At 38.4% G+C, this 21,327-nt stretch overlaps 1 protein-coding gene across 2 annotated transcripts in view; it reads left to right on the top strand.

The window, feature by feature from the left end:
• Nucleotides 1-20,436, top strand: part of arhgef2b (rho/rac guanine nucleotide exchange factor (GEF) 2b) — a 39,072-nt gene extending 18,636 nt beyond the window's left edge. The window contains exons 2-21 of one of the 2 annotated variants that reach the window (XM_055209577.2): nucleotides 2,118-2,280; nucleotides 5,820-5,887; nucleotides 6,604-6,667; nucleotides 6,902-7,034; nucleotides 7,691-7,800; nucleotides 7,883-8,026; nucleotides 8,878-9,128; nucleotides 9,802-9,927; nucleotides 11,572-11,689; nucleotides 13,200-13,451; nucleotides 13,539-13,615; nucleotides 13,796-13,968; nucleotides 15,510-15,577; nucleotides 15,979-16,167; nucleotides 16,254-16,358; nucleotides 17,119-17,165; nucleotides 17,252-17,293; nucleotides 17,933-17,983; nucleotides 18,110-18,488; nucleotides 18,745-20,436. In XM_055209577.2, the coding sequence (XP_055065552.2) occupies nucleotides 2,118-2,280; nucleotides 5,820-5,887; nucleotides 6,604-6,667; nucleotides 6,902-7,034; nucleotides 7,691-7,800; nucleotides 7,883-8,026; nucleotides 8,878-9,128; nucleotides 9,802-9,927; nucleotides 11,572-11,689; nucleotides 13,200-13,451; nucleotides 13,539-13,615; nucleotides 13,796-13,968; nucleotides 15,510-15,577; nucleotides 15,979-16,167; nucleotides 16,254-16,358; nucleotides 17,119-17,165; nucleotides 17,252-17,293; nucleotides 17,933-17,983; nucleotides 18,110-18,488; nucleotides 18,745-18,797 (2,613 nt within the window). In that variant the 3' untranslated portion in view covers nucleotides 18,798-20,436. Of the gene's footprint in view, nucleotides 1-2,117; nucleotides 2,281-5,819; nucleotides 5,888-6,603; nucleotides 6,668-6,901; nucleotides 7,035-7,690; nucleotides 7,801-7,882; nucleotides 8,027-8,877; nucleotides 9,129-9,801; nucleotides 9,928-11,571; nucleotides 11,690-13,199; nucleotides 13,452-13,538; nucleotides 13,616-13,795; nucleotides 13,969-15,509; nucleotides 15,578-15,978; nucleotides 16,168-16,253; nucleotides 16,359-17,112; nucleotides 17,166-17,251; nucleotides 17,294-17,932; nucleotides 17,984-18,109; nucleotides 18,489-18,744 lie in introns of both variants that reach the window. The other variant, XM_055209576.2, reaches the window with a different exon arrangement.
• The last annotated feature ends 891 nt before the right edge of the window (nucleotides 20,437-21,327 follow it).

The raw sequence follows: 21,327 nt of genomic DNA, 5'->3' as shown, positions 1-21,327 counted from the left end.
TCTTTTTTCCCATTTTTTTATAATAATTTTATGAATGAACCATCTTTTATATCCAAAATGTTTGCTCAGAGAGCACATAGATGGTAGCAAACAAGCAATGCTAATGTCAAGCCCTGAACTGTCAGCCCCTACATTGAAAGAGCAATTTGCAGCTTTTTTATGTAAGCTGACTCTACATATAAAAGTGCAAAGCTATAATGGTGTCCCAGTGATGGGTGACTTCTGAATCTAAAAATAATGAGTGGATTAAGCTCTTTTAATCTGCAAAAGAGGAACAGAAAGAGAAAGGGACTTTTACTGCTTCTGCTCTATGTAATAGACATTGAAGAAAGCTGCATAACCAGTTATAATACTGGTCACATGTATAATATCTAGACCTATTTATAATCTATAGACCTGCACTGTCTATCATTAATATACTATACATATTATTGTATTCAATAGAGTTTTTCTACACCTTTCACAGTGTTAATAAATCCATTCAAATTTGTCATTTTTACAAGTATGCTTCGTGTATCAACGCAAAAACTGTAAAGTGTTTTTGTGGTGCTTTGACAAACAGTGTCAGCTTTGTTCATGCCAAAGAGAAGGCCAAGAGAGTGAAATTAATATAAATGTTCAATAAATCAAAGTATTGAGTATCAAAGTAAATCAAACTAGTTTGTTTGTAGGGCTGTGCAAAAATATAGACCCCATCACAGTTCACGTCACAAGCAGTTCCCACTGCGCATGTTGGGGTCAGAAAAGTCATTACAGCAGATTGAGTTGCGTATTATTTGGTATTGTCAAAAATGCCTACTTGCCTCGTGGGCTGTGAAAATCGCACCAGGTCTGCCGTTAAGTTTTTCGGGATTCCTGCAGAATCTCAAAAACAAAAAATACAACATCTGCGGCTGCAAGCAATTAAACATGCAGACTGGGACAATGCAAAGATCAAAGAGGCTTGTGTTTGTAGTGCTCACTTCATTTGAGGTAAGTCATCATTTTTCAGCCCTGTTAGATTAAACTAGAAAGCCTAAATGGTATGAACTGTTTGACCCCATGCTGCACGCGCACCCGATAGTCATTCAATGTTTACAAACCTTGAAGAGGTCTATTGATACAGCTAACTATCGTGATACATTTTTCCACGATAGTGTGTCGATATTTCGATCTCTACTACCCCTGTGTACATCAAACGCCACTGCTATAGTTGTCGCTGTCCAGTTGTCTGTCATATACGACCATTCGGCCAATGTCTCAGACGTTAGCGGGAGTGAGAAAATGGCAGAAAATTGAAAAACGCTTCAAAGCCGACGTGTGGAAGCACTTTGGCGTTAAGAAAAAAGTAAAACAAAATCTGCCTCTTTTTTACATGTTTGATAAAAAAAGAAAGTATTGCAATGTATCGCAGCGCGAAACGTATATTGTATCGTGATACATTGTATCATGACCCATGCATCGTGAGGCCCTTGCCATTACCCAGCCCTATTTGTTTGTCACCAAACAACCATTTTTTGTCGGTGGGTTAGTCCTGGATTAATCTAAACCCTGTCCGGGAAACCAACCATAGGCTACCTACAAAATTTCATGCAAATCTGACCAAAAAAATAATGTTTTAAATAAAACAGGAAGTATGGATGACAGGGATAATTTTTTATCATTATACTTTGCATGATCCTCCCAAAAAAGTAATGATATCAGTGTCAAGAAAACATGGCATATGGTTTAGCATTTTCCTAAATTTTGTTAAATCTTGTTAACACTAGGGGGCACTGGGCTAAAATTGAGCTGTAACTCTCAGAGTATGGTACTGATATTCCATATCAAGTCCAAGGAACATTGGGTATTATTAGATTCAGCTGCCTCAAATCAAATCCAAGAAAGGCACTTTTTATCACCCCTAAGCAGCAGCCACTGCTAGTAGAGGTTATCCAGAGTCAGATGTAACAGCGTTGAGCTTCTTTGAGATCAATTACTCATTAAATGCAATCAACATAATGTTAACAGCACCACCCACTGCATTAACTTCAATCTATTTGCCAGTAAAGCAAAATGTTGAAAAGTTAATGTTTTTCTCACTTTGTACTGGTATTAAACTTAAAGCAATTGTGTTTTTGTTTCTTATCTGTGTGCAGAACAAAGAGAAGGAGCGGATGAAGGCTCGGGAGAAAGAGACAAAAGAGCGTGAGGCGCGTTACAGCAATGGTCACCTGTTCACTTCCCTCAGCGTGTCTGCTACCACACTGTGCTCTGCCTGTAACAAGAGCATTACTGCAAAAGAGGCCCTCAGCTGCCCCAGTGAGTAATAAACACAAATACTACATAACTCATCCATTCATGAATGAAAGGGAGTACTACAGGAAGACATTCCAACAGTAGATTCTGGACTGTGTTTCTTCATAACAATGAGACCAGCACTTAAGAGCATTTTCTATTACCCTTTAAACAAGCTGTCATACCATTTCTTTTCACATTTTATATACGTATATGTTATATTTATACAGTTTTCTGCCACACTTTGTACCAAATATGTGGTATTTTGTTCAATTTGCTGGACATTGTGGCTTTGTGAAACTTTTAAGAAATGAATTAATTGATTAACGGCACTTTATCCAGATCAGGTAGAAAAAAACGTATGGAATAACTGAATGTTAAGGAAACAATATGGAAGCATAAAAATAGCAAAAAAAGTTGTGCCACTAGGCAACCATGTTTGCAATGCCTCTGGGCAGTTATTTCAGTCATGTAAAACTAAAGTCATATCTAGTTGAATGTGGAAAGACAAATCTCAAAAAATGCATGATAAAATCCCAATTAAACAAAATATTTCTGACCAACAATTAATCTGACAATAACTGTACCATAAATCTTTTCTTAAGCTGAAGCTAAAACCACAATTCTTAGGTAATTTCTGCTACTGTGCATACAACTCTGTATGTTTCTGAGCCTGATTTGTACTTATTCTGGATTTTATGCCAATTAAGATCCACTGTTGCCAATTGCATTCATGTGATTGTCCTTAATTATCAACATACTTACAAAAGGGTGAATGTTTGTAGAACAGCTAACAGTGCAGATAGTCAAATGTGCTGAAACGTTTGCTTGTTTATGTCTATTTTTGTGTCATGGACTTTAGAAAGTCGGGCTTGTAACCCGGAGTTGCTGGTTCGGGTCTAGATGCACAGACCATGTTTCTAACTTCAACCATAATTCAAAATCAATATCAACATAATAACCAGCTATAATACTGCTAAATTAATACAGTCAACAAAACGCTTGCACTCCAGGGATTTATAAACATTTTAATAGAATAAGTGAAAGTGACGTTATGTCCAGTGTATAGTAACCCATACTTGGAATTTGTCTTCTGGTGAATGAAGGAAGGCATAATTTGGCAAATTGGGCGGTACGATTGCCACAAAAACACGCTATTCGCCTCAAATCTATATTTGCACAACTTGAAAATATTCAACTCGAGCGAAAAATTTGCATGACACGAAGGTAAATCCCATGAGTAATAAAGAGCGAGGAACTGACTGAGAGGTTCAATTCACATTTATACCTGTAGCACTTTTCACAGTATTGCATTTGTATCAAGCAGCTTTACAGTAAATACAGGAAATATATGAAGAGTTTGGTTCCAAAATGTGATAAACCCCATTTAAAAAAATGAGTTACCGCCATAAAATCAGTATTGTATCTGGTCAGTATTAAAAAGTAAATTCTTAATTTTATGCAAAATCCAATAGCCGCCGTGTTATTCGGTAATCTTTTCTCCCTTTTTCCTCAAAACGCGATAAACACCACTCCTCCTTTTCTGCAGAATGCAATAAATCCGCTCAACAAATCACAGCGCACCATTCCACGCATTGTAAATAACAATGGCGTCGCATTGAGTACACGGAAACCTAGTTTTCCTCATCTACTTTGTACTTCGTGATCAAGAAACAAACAAAAACAAAATAATACTTTTATGACATTGATAAACCTGTGGCGGGGAAGAAACATAAGCCATCAAAATCGAATAATTTACACGAATGGCACTCAGGCGAAGGAAAAATGACGGCTGTTGCTTGTTCTCACACGACAGCATCAAGCTTCTGCAATGCAGAGGATCTTATGAAAAACTTTCCATTATTTTCCTCAAAGTCAATGAAAATTCTAGCCTGACGTTGTCATACTCAATTCTAGTCAGAATTTGAGTCTGATAACGCTCCATTGAGCTATTTCGGTTGAGGCGTGTCTCAACCGAAAAATGCCTCTGCACTCAATTGGATAGACCTACGACCAATCAGAGCAACCGAGTGTGTGATGTTGAAATGGCGTCTTTAGCAGCCTGACCGAACTGCTAGTAATTTCGCTACAATGACACTAACATTGTGATTATACTAAGTATGAGTTAGCGAATGTATATCAACACCTACTATGTTAACAACATTTCGTTTATATCACAACATGAAGTATTTACTAAGTCATGGAGTATGACTATCTCTTACCATTTGTACGTTAGGTGAACTTCATCCACGACGATACCCTACGTTGGCTTGAAAATATTGGAGCCTAGCATGTCCCTCCACTTATTCAGCAACCACGACTCCGGGCTTCCGAAAAGAAGCTGGCAACGACCGCTAATTATATCCATCTCGTCGTGCACGTAGAGTTGCATCGCCATGATAAGGTTGCCCATTTCAGTTGCGACCAACCTTTGCCGAATCCCATAGGAAGGACGGCAAAAACATAAACAAATGCCTTGCTCGCGTTTCTCTGTTCCTCTTTTAAAATCAATGCTCTGTCGATATCTGTTAGAACAGACTCAATGTCAGAATCCACACATCTGAACTCTACAGCAGCAGCCATTCAACACACACGCTCTTTGTTGACGTGGTTCATTACGTTACTGTCGTTTATCTGTCAATCATCGTATAAAGCCCGCCCTCACAATTTAATTCGTCAGCCTGTTTTGATATTCTCATAGTAGCTCCTCAACGGTGAATCCCCAGACCGATCTTCCCCGTATTTCAAATCGTGGTGGGCGGGGCTAAGATCGGCTGGCACCCAGGCTATGAAAATTCAGCAGGACCAAAACATTTTACAGTTGATCACTGTCAAAAAAGTTAAGCAACGACGTCCCAAGTATAACAGCAGCAATGACAGTGATCTTAATACGAAAAGTAAGTGTTTTGATTAATGCAATTAATGATTATTTTTTTTAATCAGTATATACCACTAGTCAACTAAATGAATATAACACGGCAAAGATGAATGCACATTTATAGATTGATTCAAAAGATTTGTAGCATTTTGAAAAAAAAAAGTTTTTATAATAAATCTTTGAAAATCTAATTATGGATTTGAATTTTTAATGTTTTTACAACCTAAAGATGCTATGTGAAAGATTGTAACAGAAAATAGTGGTTTTTATCTCTTCACTTTCTTAGTATAGGTAACACGTTTTTACCCAAATTAGTCAAAATGGATTTATTACGTGTTGGAACCAAACTCTTCATATACATATGAATATGTGATTTTACCTGAACTCTTTAGTGAAGTTACACAGAACAAAATTATAAACACAACACTTCTGTTTTTGCCCCCATTTTTCATGAGCTGAACTCAAAGATATAAGACTTTTTCCTATGTACACAAAAGCATATTTCTCTCAAATATTGTTCACAAATCTGTCTAAAACTGTGTTAGTTAGCACTTTTCCTTCTCCCTCACATGTATGGCACATCAGATGTTGATTAGACAACATGATTATTGCACAGGTGTGCCTTAGGCTGGCCACAATAAAAGGCCAAATAATGATGTTATTTTATGTTCATTTGTTTTCCCAACTTGTAATGTAACCATCCACAACCGTTGCAGGGACACATTGGCCAACTGTGCCAAAATGAAGCAGAAGGTAAGAATCAACTAATGGTTTAACATTGAGCTGGTGACAAAACCTGTTTTAGGAGGTATTACAGATATTTTATATTAAAATTTATGGAAAACCAAAAGTTAGTTTTATTGTTAACGTTTTATGGTTTCAAGAAAACAATCAGATAAATAAATAACAATGAAGTAATACAGTAACTCATGATGAAGATGTTCATTGCATTCATAAGCTAAAGCTAAAACCATTTGTGCTATGGTTAAAACAATGCTAATGCAGTTTATTAAGACCATCTCTGTCAAGCTCCAATGTAATAAAAAACCCTTTCATATAGGGGCGGTTTCCCAGACAGGGTTTAGATTAATCCAGGACACTAGGCCTTAGTTATATTAGGACATTAAAGTAGTTTTTACAAACATACAAGACAAAAAACATCACTAATGTGCATATTGAGCAAAAACAATGGCACTGATATATGTTCATATATGTCAATACAAAGTGTTTTTGTTTAATTTAAGGCAGCTCAAACACCCATTTTAGTCTGGGACTAGGATAAACCCTGTTCGGGAAACCGCCCCATAGTGTTCTGAATTCATACATTAGTGTCATGCAAGGAACAGGCACATTTTTGTGATAATTTTGTTCTCTAACACTTAAATACGCTACTTTTATGGTAATTCTGTTAAATGGATGTGAATATTTCAGAGATCAAATGCATGTCTTAACTTGTGTATAAATTGTAGCAACAGAGGCTGGCGCTGGTCCGAAACGCAGCAACTTTACCAAACGTGGCCCTCCGCACCAAAAGTGAGTGTCTGTCTCTCTCCTGTCCCAGTTTCTTCAAGTTCTTTCATAAACAAATCCGTCATGAATTCATCACAACAATACAAACCAGTATCTCTAACCAGTGCATGTATTGACTCTTGACCTGCTGTCCTGTGATCTGGAGCTTTAATAGTTTGATGTGAACAAAATCTGCTGAAAAATGATAAGTAAAGGATTATTACGCTGTTATTCATTAGTGTTGTTTTTCTTCATCAGACCCGATAATGAAGGAGAGGCCAAGTTCAGCGATCTATCCGTCAGAGACACTAAGACAGTCTCTACTTGGTTCTCGTAAAGGACGCTCCACCCTGTCCCTCAACAAGAGCATTTCCACAAATAACTTAGCGGGGTATGAATGTCTTACACTAAACATAGACTCCATTATGTGCAAAGTGTTGTGTGTTCAACTGGGTTTCGCTTTCTGGCCAGTGTCTTCTAAAGAAAGAGGTGCAGTAATCCAGTATCAAAACTGAACTTTAATCCAATAGTTTGGAATAGAAGTTGTGATGAACACGAAAGAAGATATTTGATAAATGATGGTAAACACACAGCTAATTGTAACCATTGACTTCCATAGTAGGAATAAAAAACATGATAGAAGTCGATGAGTACCGTCAACTGTGTTTACCATCATTTATCAAAATATCTTCATTATCATTTATCACAATACTTCCATAATATTTGCTTTCCTACTATGGAAGTCAGTGGTTACAATCAGCTGTGTTTTGCTAACCATAATTTATGAAAATATCTGCTTTTGTGTTTTATCAAAATAAAAAGACAACAACATAGGGGTGAGTAAATGATGACAGAATTGTTATTTTTGGGTGAACTATCCCTTTAAGGTCCACCCTATTTCACAGAGGTCCACTCAGTTCAAAATGTCTGGCCTCACCACTGGTTGTAAGGTAGTTGAAGCGATCTTGAGAAGGTGTTACAAATGCTATCATATACTGCATGTTGTCAACACAGCTCATTTTTGTTTTTGTGATATGTTTGTAATAGGAGTGTGAACGATGACTCTCCTCTTGGACTCCGGCGGATTCTCTCTCACTCCACAGACTCTCTGAACTTTAGAAACAGAGCCATGTCAATGGAGTCCCTCTATGATGAAGGTACAATTGAATACTTTTAATAATAGAAGATATGAGGAAATGTACCCAGTTTCCTTAAACGGATTTGCTCTTACCTTCACAGGAGAGATGTATTACGCGTCAATGCTGGAGGAGCTGAAGAAGGATGGGAAAGATTTTGAGGCAGACTCCTGGAGCCTAGCTGTGGACTCAACTTATCTGCAGTCTCATCGCAAAGACGTCATCAAAAGACAAGATGTTATATATGGTGAGACATGGACTAGAGCATAAGTACACTGTTACGTAAAACCCATGGGATAGGACAGTGACTTGTGCCACATTCAAATGTGGTTTGATATTTGGTCACACACTTGAGGCACACAGCATTTAACAGTATGTCCTGTATGAAAAGACAAACAGTCCTAAAGGTGACAATATTAATGCAGACCCACTCCCCAAATCCATTTATACTTACTTAAACCTCATTCACACAGCACTTTGGTCCCAGAAAATATCCGTAAAATTGGCAGAGAAGCTTCAGTGTGAACACAGACACGTCCGTAAATGTTCTGGGATTGCTCTCGTAAAGAGGACCTCTTAACATTGCCGTAAGATACCCAGAAAGCGTTGTGTGTGAACAAGATGCAGAAACGGTGGCATAAGGGGCGTGCCGTAGTGAGGACGTGCCTGTGAAGCTGAGATCATTCACCAGCCCATCACGCGCTCCTTCATATCATAAACAAAAATGCATGCGCATGGTTTCTGGAGAGATAAATAACGGACAATCAGCAAACTTCAGACGTATCAAGTGCAGGACTATGTCATGTGTCTTTACGGGATCTTTATGGCATTGTGTGTGAATGTATGCACAGATTCTGGAAAATTATTGGCAGTGTGAATAAACCAAATATCAACTGATCCCAGACAAATCCCGGATTCACTTTTCATGTATTTTCTGAAATATCTGTGTGAAAAAGGCTTTAGATTATTTAGGCAATGTAATTGCTTAAAATTTAGACATTACGTAAAATCCACTTTGTTTCAGAATAGCACAAATAGTCATTACAGACTTTTGTGTATTGTTTTCTTTTGTGAACTGATTGCATGCATCTCTCCCAGAGCTCATTCAGACAGAGCTGAACCATGTGCGGACGCTGCGGATCATGGATGGGGTGTATCGCAGAGGGATGCTGGAGGAGGTGTTGCTAGAGATGGGTGTAGTTCATGCCATTTTCCCCTGCTTAGACCAGCTGCTGTCTATTCACTCACACTTCCTGAACCTCCTGCTGACACGAAAGAACCACAGCCTGGCACCTGGCAGCACCCGCAACTTCACCATCCAACAACTGGGAGATATTCTGGTGGAGCAGGTGAGCTTCACACACATTAGGGCTGCATGATTAATAGTAAAAAGATCACAATCTCGATTCAAGCACCCACACGATATCATTCCTAACCTTTGACAGAACATGTGTGAAATGCTTGGTCATCATGTAAAGGGTGATTTTTTTTTAAACGCTGGCGGGGAAAGAGTTAACAAGCACCATCACACTGAGTGTGTGTGTGTTTGCATTTATGTCAGATTTCCCCTACCTTCTTTACATCGAGTCTAAAGAATTTTGATTTATTATTAAAAGATAAACAAGTGACACTAAAACACTAAAGGATTGCAGTGTTGATAAAGTGCAAAGATTAGAAAGAGGCTGAATCTCTCACAAATCTTAAATAATTGTAGTTCCCCTATCTTCCGGTTGGAGCAAAAACGTGAAACTCCACCATGGCCGTTTAAAGGGTGCCCTTCCATAAAGCTTCTGACCTGGAATGCCTTGTCCGCTGTTCACTATGATAAAATTTTTAGAAAATTGGAAATTGAAGTACAACAAAATGTGTGCACTAAATTCACCAAAAAACTTTTGATTCAGAGCTTTAAAATGTAGCGGTAAATAGTAAATCTTTTTTGTATATTGCTTAATCTTTTCAATACATTTACAAAACGTGAGTTACATGACTTTCAGTTGTAGTACATTTGTTATTGTTTGTTAGTTTTCAGGTCAGAATGCTGAAGAGATGAGAAAGTGCTATGTGGAATTCTGCAGTCGACACCTTAAAGCTGTCAAGCTCTATAAGGAGCTATTGGCCCGGGAAAAGAGGTTCCAACAATTCATACGGGTGAGATCAAAATACTCATGTAATAGCAGCCTTTCTTACTTAAAGATGTAAACTGTCCCTGGTTTGTGCCACCTGGTGTTCATTTCATGAACTAGTTTCACACATACAGTGAGGAAAATAAGTATTTGAACACCCTGCTATTTTCCAAGTTCTCCCACTCAGAAATCATGGAGGGGTCTGAAATTGTCATCGTAGGTGCATGTCCACTGTGAGAGACATAATCTACAATCACAATGTATGCTTTTTTAACTATTTATTTTTATGATACAGCTGCAAATAAGTATTTGAACACCTCAGAAAGTCAATGTTAATATTTGGTACAGTAGCCTTTGTTTGAGGTCAAACGTTTCCTGTAGTTTTTCACCAGGTTTGCACACACTGCAGGAGGGATTTTGGCCCACTCCTCCACACAGATCTTCTCTAGATCAGTCAGGTTTCTGGCCTGTCGCTGAGAAACACGGAGTTTGAGCTCCCTCCAAAGATTCTCTATTGGGTTTAGGTCTGGAGACTGGCTAGGCCACGCCAGAACCTTGATATGCTTCTTACAGAGCCACTCCTTGGTTATCCTGGCTGTGTGCTTCGGGTCATTGTCATGTTGGAAGACCCAGCCTCGACCCATCTTTAATGCCCTAACTGAGGGAAGGAGGTTTAATCCTTTCCTTAATACAGCGCAGTCGCCCTGTCCCATGTGCAGAAAAACACCCTCAAATCATGATGCTACCACCCCCATGCTTCACAGTAGGGATGGTGTTCTTGGGATGGTACTCATCATTCTTCTTCCTCCAAACACGTTTAGTGGAAATATGACCAAAAAGTTATATTTTGGTCTCATCTGACCACATGACTTTCTCCCATGACTCCTCTGGATCATCCAAATGGTCATTGGCAAACTTAAGACGGGCCTGGACATGTGCTGGTTTAAGCAGGGGAACCTTCTGTGCCATGCATGATTTCAAACCATGACGTTTTAGTGTATTACCAACAGTAAACTTGGAAACGGTGGTCCCAGCTCTTTTCAGGTCATTGACAAGCTCCTCCCGTGTAGTTCTGGGCTGATTTCTCACCTTTCTTAGGATCATTGAGACACCACGAGATGAGATCTTGCATGGAGCCCCAGTACGAGGGAGATCGACAGTCATGTTTAGCTTCTTCCATTTTCAAATGATTGCTCCAACAGTGGATCTTTTTTCACCAAGCTGCTTGGCAATTTCCCCGTAGCCCTTTCCAGCCTTGTGGAGGTTTACAACTTTGGTCTTGGCCATGTTAGTACTTGTATTCTTACTGATTGTATGGGGTGGACAGGTGTTTTTATGCAGCTAACGACCTCATACAGTTGCATCTGATTTGGGATAATAAATGGAGTGGAGGTAGACATTTTAAAGGCAGACTAACAGGTCTTTGAGGAATTCTAGCTGGTGTTCTAGCAGGTGTTCAAATACTTATTTGCAGCTGTGTCATACAAATAAATAGTTTTAATAAATCATATACGATGACAATGTCAGACCCCTCCATGATTTCTAAGCAAATATAGCAAAATAGCAGGGTGTTCAAATACTTATTTTCCTCACTGTTTAATTCTGGTTGACTACATATTGTATGTATTATGTGAAATATTTGTTTAATTTGTTGTCTTTTTCTCTTAAGCGAGTGGGCAGGGGTTCTTTACTTCGTCGTCATGGTGTTCAAGAGTGCATTTTACTTGTCACTCAGCGCATCACTAAATACCCTGTGCTGATCCAGCGCATATTGGACAACACTAAAGGTGAGACTATAGTCAGATGTGTACTCTGGATGTACAGCCAATTATTGTTAGACTATGGGCCCTATTTTAACGATCTAAAACGCAAGTGCAAAGCGCAAGTGACTTTGTGGGCGGATCTTGGGCGCTGTTGCTATTTTCCCGGTGGGAGAAATAACTCTTGCGCCAGGCGCAAATGAGTAAGGGGTTGGTCTGAAGTAGGTTCATTATTCATAGGTGTGGTTTGGGCGTAACGTCAAATAAACCAATCAGATCGCTATCCAACATTCCCTTTAAATGCAAGGGCGCAAGTTCCATGGCGGGTTGCTATTATTATGACGGATTTACCAGGCGCACGGCAGGAGCGTTCACAGCCGAGGAGACCCACGTTCTTGTAAGAGCAGTCAAAGACAGAGAAGTTGTTTTGTATGGGGAGGGGAGAAACCCGCCCAAATCAGCGTCGGCAATTGTCTCATCAGCTGGCATCCCCATCGTTGCGCCAAGCGCTACAATGATGTCAGGAGACGGGGGAATCCCAAGCTTGCCAGCATAAATCGGGAAAAGTGAATCTGCCTCTCCACATGACCTGACGCCAGCAGAGGACATCGCTGCGTCCACCCTCACCGCTGAAAAGGGTTTGGGGGCTTTGAAATCGGACCCAAGAAACGCAAGCAAGGTCCAACCCCAAAGTACACTTACAAATCAAGTTCATATACGTTAAGGTTTCTTATGAAAACATTTTAATTATTATTTACATAAAATAAACATAATTCAGCCACACAACAAACTTATGAAAATATTTAAATCGTTAATTGCATGAGAATTTTTTAACGCAGCCACACAATAAATAAAAACTATCACCACAATGCTCACCACTATGATTTCCTTTATCTCATGTATTAATATTTTTTTATTGTAACAATTTATGATTTGCAAAAATAACTGTTTCATCTGTGTAGATTAGATAAGTAAAGTGTGTGCGCGTTGTGCACGCTATACATTATGGTCAAGCATGCGCCCTTAAAATCGTACGTACGCGCAACGCGCCACTGACTTTAGACTAGTTTTTTTTTTTTTGGTCAATGGCGCAATTGTTTTTTGAAACTGCAAACTAGCATCAGGGATGGTTTGCGCCGGAACACGCCTCCTTTTTTGCGCTGAACCGCCCATGGAGCGCAAGTTCATTCCCTAGTTGGCGTCTGTGGAGGGAAAAACCCGCTGTGCGCCGGTGCAAAATACGAATGATACATGCGTCACTGACAACGTCAATTGCGCTGGGTGCAAGATAGGGCCCTAAATGTGTATAATGTTACGTTGTGAATATACTCTCTGCTGATGGGCGTTATTTACATGTAAACAACTTGAATACGCAGTAACTAACAGAGGTTTCACTTCATAGCATTACTGTTTTGTGTATTTTACCATGGCTGAAACACTATGTTGTGCAGTCAGCATCTAGGATCTGTTTACATGTCCTGCTTTGCAGTGCATGATTTGTTTATTGTCTGTTTTTATTGATGATTTGATTTCTCAGGTAGTGAAGAGGAGAGTAAGTCTCTGGTTCACTCTTTGACTCTGATCCGGGAGCTGCTGCGCTCTGTGGATCAGCAGGTTCAGGAGTTGGAACGAGCACAACGGCTGCAGGAGATCCAGTCCCGTCTGGACCCGCGGGCTCAGACAGGGGTTAAGGGTGGTGGCGTGTTTCGTGGAGGTGAGCTGCTCCGCCGTAGACTCGTTCATGAAGGAACATTGCTGTGGAAAACTGCTCAGGGATCCAGACTCAAAGGTACTTTGCTTTAGTCTTCATGCGTGTATGGTAACTAACTCTGAAATCACTAGTGTAAATGATCTGTAAACCCTTTTCTTTTTGTAGATGTGCATGTTTTGTTAATGACAGACATCCTGGTGTTCATGCAGGAGAAAGACCAGAAATATATTTTTCCCTGTCTGGTGAGTAATCAATCAAAAAGATGAAGAGAGCTTACAGAACAAAATACATGTTGTTTTTTATTAGATACTAAAGATGACCTGCATGGGTTCCTTTTCAAAAGTCTTTACACCATTTTACACACATTTTCCAGATCATGAGCATCAAAAAGACTGATAGGGTCCATATGCTTTTCTTCACAGGACAAACCAGCAGTGCTGTGCCTACAAAATTTGATTGTGAGAGATATAGCCAATCAGGAGCGAGGAATGTTCCTAATCAGCCATTCCACGCCTCCAGAGATGTATGAACTTCATGCCTCCTCCAAAGATATCAGAAACTCCTGGATGAAGATCATTCAGCAGACAGTGAGCAAGTCAGAGTCAACCCAAAACATTTGCACCATCCTTTCTGCACAATCTACAACAAAACACTCAAAACATTTCTACAACTCAAACATCTCGGCACAGTTAACGCCTAACATTTAGTTGTGGCCTGATGGTTAGAGAATTCTCCAAAAATACATTCATATCAAAGTACTCACAAGGGACACAAGTTTAAATGTTATCCACGGGTGTTTCGGCACTTAGAGGACATTGCTCATTTTGCTGTTTAATATGAAACCTAATAATGTTATACAATTCACATATATATTTTAAACAAATATCACAGTTTGTACCTTTGTGGTGGCTTTTTTTAAGCAGTCTGCCCACCACAACACTTTATCCTAGGGCTGCACGATTATGACAAAAATCATAATTGTTGATTATTCACCTGTTCACACGCATTGCATTATATTATTATTGTCGTTTAATAGACTTTTCATTGTCATTTTGAAATGTTTTATAACTTTATGTGAAGCAGTTGCACGGTCCATCTTTGGGACTTCCCCTGTAGATCATGCAAGTAAGAAAATAAACATATGTCCAGGCCCGGAACATCGGGATCACTGGGACAATTCCCGGCTGCGGAGTCATCAGCTTTATTGCTTTTATGTACCAATGTCATATTTTTATATATTTTTTCTGAATTCAGCATTTGATAGAAAAGTCATTAAGTCGGCAGTTATACTTCACTGCATGCGCGAGCAGCATTATTATCAGACAATAAGTCATTATTATGATAATGTTTCTCATTGTTATGACATACTGACTTTGTTAAGAATGTTAAGAACTGTGTCAATGAGCGGTGGTTCATGGTTTCCCCTCATTTTGCCACACGGAAAGTGAAAACTTTAAATATTAATGAAAATTTGAAAATTGGATCAATGCATTTTATGTAATTCAAATATAATTAGCCTAAATCAAACGCCTCAAGTTGGAGGTTCAGTCTGGGCGCTTTGATAGGTAGACAGATAGACAGCTGGAATTGAGGCTTTTGGTGATTATGTTAATTATTATCCTGATTAGTTTTTTGATTAATTGTGCAGCCCTACTTTAATCGCGTCCACTGCACAATGTACAAAGGTTATTAAACGTTTTGTACTACACCAGATAATCTATCCTTAAAGCTTACAACTCAAATAAGATATCAAACTCACCATTGATTCCCATTGTTCATGCCATTCATATTCTTTTGTAGCAACTTAATAGTCAAAAAGTTTTGACACGACTCAACATTCATTCTCTTCCCTCTTCCAGAATGGTCTTCTTCGTTGTTTACACCCTTTGTCAATATCATTTTCTGTGCTTTAGCAACGCCATATCGTCCTATTTTGTAACATCAGTGGCTCTGGGAGAAAATCGTTTTCTCGCTGTGCAAATGGCTTTATGGGATCTATTGTTTGGAATCTAGCGCATCATTACGTTTCACTTTTGTTACACAGAATCTGTCAAGCGCCTTTTTCTGCCGTTAACTTTTAATTCCACTAACACCGGGGTTCTTTGCTCAACCTTTTTTTCACTTTTTCCATTTCAGTTGTCCTTCAAGGGATGACTTTCCTCTGATTGAGACTGAGGACAAAGCTTTGCTTCGCCGACTTAGAGGTTTGTATTTAAAGGGATAGTTCACCCAAAAATGAAAATGATCTTGTCGTTTTTTGTTGTTTTTGTTTTTTTGATGAACACAAAAGCAGATATTTTGATAAATGATGGTAAGCACACAGTTGACGGTACCGATTGAATTCAATAAGATTTGTTTTTCCTATTATGGGAGTCAATGCTTACAATCAGCTGTGTGCATTTATTAAAATATCTTTATAAAAAAGAAATTCATACAGATTTAAACAACATGAAAGTGAAAAAATTATGACAGGATTTTCATTTTTGGGTGAACTTTCCCTTTAAGGGGATCTTCTTCAATTTTGTAAGCGTTATCTGTTAACAGTGTATCTGTTAATGCTGTCAGATCTTAATTTCTTTGCTGAAATGTATTTTTCTTTCTCTAGCTGATATCCAGCAGAAGGATCGTGAAGTTTTAGAGCTGCTACAAGAGCGTGTGACACTCTTCTCTGATCTAGCAGAGGTCACTGGAGGTCAAAATGTTACCCTTCCTACAAACTCCAGAAATGTATTTCGAGCAGATACGCCGTACGCTCCACAGGCTGAACACTTACTGAATGATGCCATCTCTGAGGGTGAGAGAGCAGAGAAATGTTTGGCATATAAAGAATAGAGCTCACTATACAGGCCATTATAGTTGTTGTTTTTTTTCAACATTCAGTGGACAGACTGAGTGAAGTGCTCTTGGATTCCAACAATGACCGTCGACAGTCCTGCAGGCTGAATGGTGAACAGACAGAGACACAGTTGATCTCAAAAACTACAGGTACAATATACATTGACAATTTCATTCACACAGCACTTTTGTCCCAGAAAATTTCCATAAAATTGTCAGAGAGGCTTCTGTGTGAACACAAACATACATTTCTGAGATCAAACCCTTAAGAGGACCTAATAACATTGCCGTAACATTCACAGAAAGCATTCTGTGTGAACAAGAAGCAGAAACAATGGCATAAGCGGTGTGCCGTAGAGAGGATGCGCGTGTCATGGCAACAAGAAGTTATGGTTCAGCTCTTTGACAACAGGGATTTAAACGCAGATCATTCACCGGCATGACCGAACAGAGCATCACAAGCTCCTTATGATTTTATCATAAATGACAGAGAGAAATAACAGATAATTAGCAAACTTCAGACGCTGTGCAGGACTTTAAACACATCACATGTCTTTACGGGTTCTTAACTGTATGTGTGTGAATGCATGCACAGATTCCAGAAAATCATTGTCAGTGTGAATGAAACAAAAATCAAACGATCCCGGACAAATCCCAGATACATTTTCTGCATATTTTATGTAATCTCTGCGTGAAAAGTCCTTAATAATGTTTCTTACTATATCCATATGTCAGCATTACCTGTTTATCAACTGTACATTTATATTTTGGTGGTTCTGTGACAGTTTAGGTGTCTGTTGCATAAAATAAACACATAGCTGTTCGAGTAGCTGTCTGTATGAACTCAAGTTTCACTGGAGTATTTTATGACATTCCTATTTCCTTATGTCTTTCTTTAAAATAGATGGAGTGAATTCAGTTAACGGGACTCAAGATATGAAGAAACAATCACACAAGGTAAGACAAAAACCTGCAAAATCTTCTCATATCTGCTGTTTTGTCAGCGAGGTTGATTTCAATGCATTATTTCCTGCATTTTACAGGACAGGAATGGGAACCAGCTACTGGACAAGACATTAAATGAGGTACATCTTTATTTAATCTCAAAAATATGCCCATCATTTTAATATAGGGGACATTTTTTCTTCAGTAGAACAGTAAAGATGTTTTGCTGAAATCAAGCTCCTTGCTCTTAATTCAAATCCTTGTGTCTGAGGCACGGCAGATACAGGCAACACAAAAGTCATTCTGACAATATATTGAAGTCTTACTGTGCGTTCACACCGCGCGTAGTTGGACGCTTGAACATTTTGAGTTTACTTTTTAGATTAACAAAATGTTTTATAACTTCTGGGCCTTATTTGTGAAACAAGCTGAATGAATTTGTTTAAACTAATTGGACTAAGAATGCTTTCATGTCTGATTTACACAGAAATGATGTCTGCTCATGTTTCATGAATAATCTCAAATAATAATCCAGACTAATCATCTGATTTAGAAAAGAACCATTTTAAATAGAAACCCACAACATCTAAGCATTATATCAGAACTGGGTGATTCCTGGGATATCCTTCACAATGGTGATTCGCAGTGCATTCAGACGCTCAGATACAGTGCAGCACAGGCCATTACTTTTAGCTGATGTCTATGTTTTTTTGATTAAACTGAGAGCATTAGCACTATCTGTGCTTAGTGTGGTTATGATGTGTTTGTGTGTATTTTAGGAGGTGTGCCAAAGACTTGTAAACCTCAGCACTCAGCTGCATGCCCTACAGGTGAGATTCATGACTTCCATCAAGTCTTCGGTTATATAGCCACTGATATTTACCCACCATGCATAGTTTTTTTCAAGAGCCACCATGTAGAGATCTTTTTTCTAAATGTTTATCTCTCTGTGTCAGGCTGCAGTGATCAGACAGGACTCGTTCCTCGAACTATACATGCAGGAGGACTCAAATCATGCTACGTCAGCGCACACTATATCCCGGGACGCACCGCCGGAGGGGGGCGGTCCAGTGGGTGCACAAGAAGATCTGGTACAGCTGCAGCGCAAATACAACCTGTTACAGGAGGAAGTTATACGACTGCGTGCCAACCAGGACAAACACAACAAAGCACAAAATCAGCTAGATAAACAATTTCAAAAGCTGCGTGTTAAAGACACAACGGACGCCGGAGACACGCGTGACCTATTGACCTCTAAGGAAACAGTAGATCAGTTAGACAGGGTACAGGAGGGTGGAGAGACGGCCACATCCCCGCGGGCTGACAGTCCCAGAGGTGAGTCCTTCATCTCTCGTCAAATGAAAGAAAATTAGAAATTGTATTTGCATGAAGGACACGGATAATTACTATATGCTAACATGATGAAGTCATGATTCTTATTGTTCGCTTTTTTCGGAGGGGGAGAATATGACTTAAATTTGTGTTTCTGAGAGGTTTTTGACCTCTATAATACCTCTTGCATGCCAGACCTCATTAACGCACATATGGCTTTATCCAGAACTCGGTCCTCAACAGTGTTTTGTGTGTTCAGATCTGCAGGATATCCCAGAGGAGAGCGAGTGTGGGCCTGAAGTTCACAGTTAACATCAAATCAGCCTGAAGACCTCTCCACTCATTGACAAATGATGTAAAATAATGTCTATGCTATTACATTTCATATGAATGTAGCTTAGAACAGCTTTGTATTTTTAGATGATTGTGTTTAATTTAAATGGTGTTGTATTTTTGATGTTTGATGAAAGAACTGAATACTTGATAACAGGTAAAAGAAGTTTGTAAATGCTTTGGCATTACTTGGATTTCTGCATTGATTACTCATAAATTGTGCTCTGAATGTTATAAATATAGACAAAGACATCACTAACCTAATAACAGACAAAGATACTTTCCGAATGACACAAATATTGATTTCCACTAAGTCTGCTGCTTCCGGGTTTTGGATCTTTTTGTCAGATATTACTATGGTATACTGACGTACAATTACAAGCATTTTATAAGTTTCAAAGGCTTTCATTGAAAATGACATTAGGTTTATGCCATGACCTTTGCCATTTTCTTGTATTCTGGTGCCTTTTAAACGATTGCTTGTATAGCCTAAAAGCTTTGTTTACCTTGTTATGACTTGTGCGAGTGACACAGGTGAAGGTAGTGAAAACACGAAATGGAGTTTAAATGATATGAACTCTAAATGAGTCAAGTGGAATGGATTTGAGGAAGCAGCAGCGCTGAAGTCAGAGCGAAGTTTAATTGATTAGGGCTTTCCTCTCTAGTGGAATGGATTTGACTGGTAGCGCTCTCTGCTAAATTAGAGAAAAAGTGAAAATATCATTGGTCTTAAAAAGTGTGTGGGTCTTGTTCGTGTTGATGACCATTTTTTCCCAAGACGTCTGCAATTCGCCCTGTCATGCTGTCAATCAATTTCTAGGCTTGACTGACAGCAGCACATTCTTGCATAATCAATGCTCGGAGTTTGTCAGAATTTGGGAATTTAAATTCTTCTTAAGAACATCAAAAATAAGAATTTTCTTAGAAATATTCTTAACTTTTTCTTAAAAGTGATTTTTTTCTTAAGAATGTATTGTGAATTCGGCCTCAGATTCAGAGTAATCACTGCAGATATCCAGATCATTCACCGATGTTTTCTTGGAATTGTAAAAATGAAGGAAACTTTTACAAGTGAATCTATACTCGATATAACCTCTTCAGAACTGTGTTTCTGATGTTGATCTGTAGATTGTCAAATGTAGTCGTTTCTATAGTGTATCGTCCAGTCAGCTGTTATAATGTTGGGGGGATTACTGATATTATGGGATATTACTGAGATGTAGCATGTTAAATGCCCCCGTGGGTAAACTGAATGCAGTTATACTTCAATTTAACACTGGTGACATCCAATGAATGAAGGTTATGAAAAGCTGAGATTTTGTTCTGCTTAAAGAATTGATGTTGATAATAATAATCGAATGAAATGGAGAAATAATCAGGATTTCTTTACTGTCCACTTGAAATGACACTAAAGCTTTGTTTTAATGTTACACTATTGATGATGATATACTGCATGTTTGTACAATGTTGGAATGAGTTAAAACTCTTTAATCATTGCTGTTCAAAACTTTTGTTTTGTATATTGCGTTTTTTTACTTGACATTATTTGTTGGTGGCAATCATGCATTTTGTCACTGAATTTTACACTGTATCTATAAAAATACATTTATAAGTTTTAGTCTTTTTCAGACACTCTTTCTTGCAAGAAAAAGCACATTTGTTGCAACCACCTGGTAGGACTAAGGTGAATATGTGGGTCAATCTTACAACTAATGCAATCCAGACAATAAATGTTCATGGTCTCATTGACCAGTTTATCAGCCCTAATACTAAAATTGCCTGTTTTTTGTCATTATGACATTTTTTATGAGACTGATGTTTGGAGGACAAGCTCGCTGTTGCTGTTCATTTTAATCCTGACATGAGATAAATTAAATGGATCAGAATCTGAAAGAAAATAGTTCACACACTGCAAAAAATGACTTTCTTGTGTAGTATTTTTAGTACTTAGTCTTGTTTTCAGTACAAATATCTAAAAACTCTTAAATTAAGATGTATTTTCTTGATGAGCAAAAGAAATGCAAATGCAGTAAGCAAAAAACTTTGAACTTAATTCAAGAAGAAATTTCTTACCCCATTGGCAGATTTATTATTATAATTGTTTGCTTATTTTAAGCACAAATTCACTTTAATTGTTTTTCTTGTCTAGAAACTAGACTTATTTTCTAAAAGTCATTTTGCTCATCAAGAAATGTTGATTTAAGATTTTTTTTATATTTGTTCTGAAAATAAGGCAAAAGAAGTCATTTTTTGCAGTGCCCACTTTTAGACCCAGAAATCACTCCCAAAATGTATTCAAAAGTTACACGAATTACCAGCCAATGGTTGAGTACTTATCTAAACAGAAAAGTTTTACCTTTGATTTTGCTGTTATATATGTATCTGGGAAACTGCCCCATTGTGTGCTATCCAAATACTTGGCCAATTTCGAACAGGCCAGAAGTATTGTCCAGTCCAGGGATTATAACCCCTGGTTTCTGCCCTTCAAATGTAGTAGGACATAAGGATG

This window comes from Misgurnus anguillicaudatus, chromosome 10 (assembly GCF_027580225.2).
Source record: "Misgurnus anguillicaudatus chromosome 10, ASM2758022v2, whole genome shotgun sequence".
Taxonomy (NCBI): domain Eukaryota; kingdom Metazoa; phylum Chordata; class Actinopteri; order Cypriniformes; family Cobitidae; genus Misgurnus; species Misgurnus anguillicaudatus.
The sequence above is the reverse complement of the archived record's forward strand: the minus strand, read 5'-3'. Positions and strand labels throughout refer to the sequence as shown.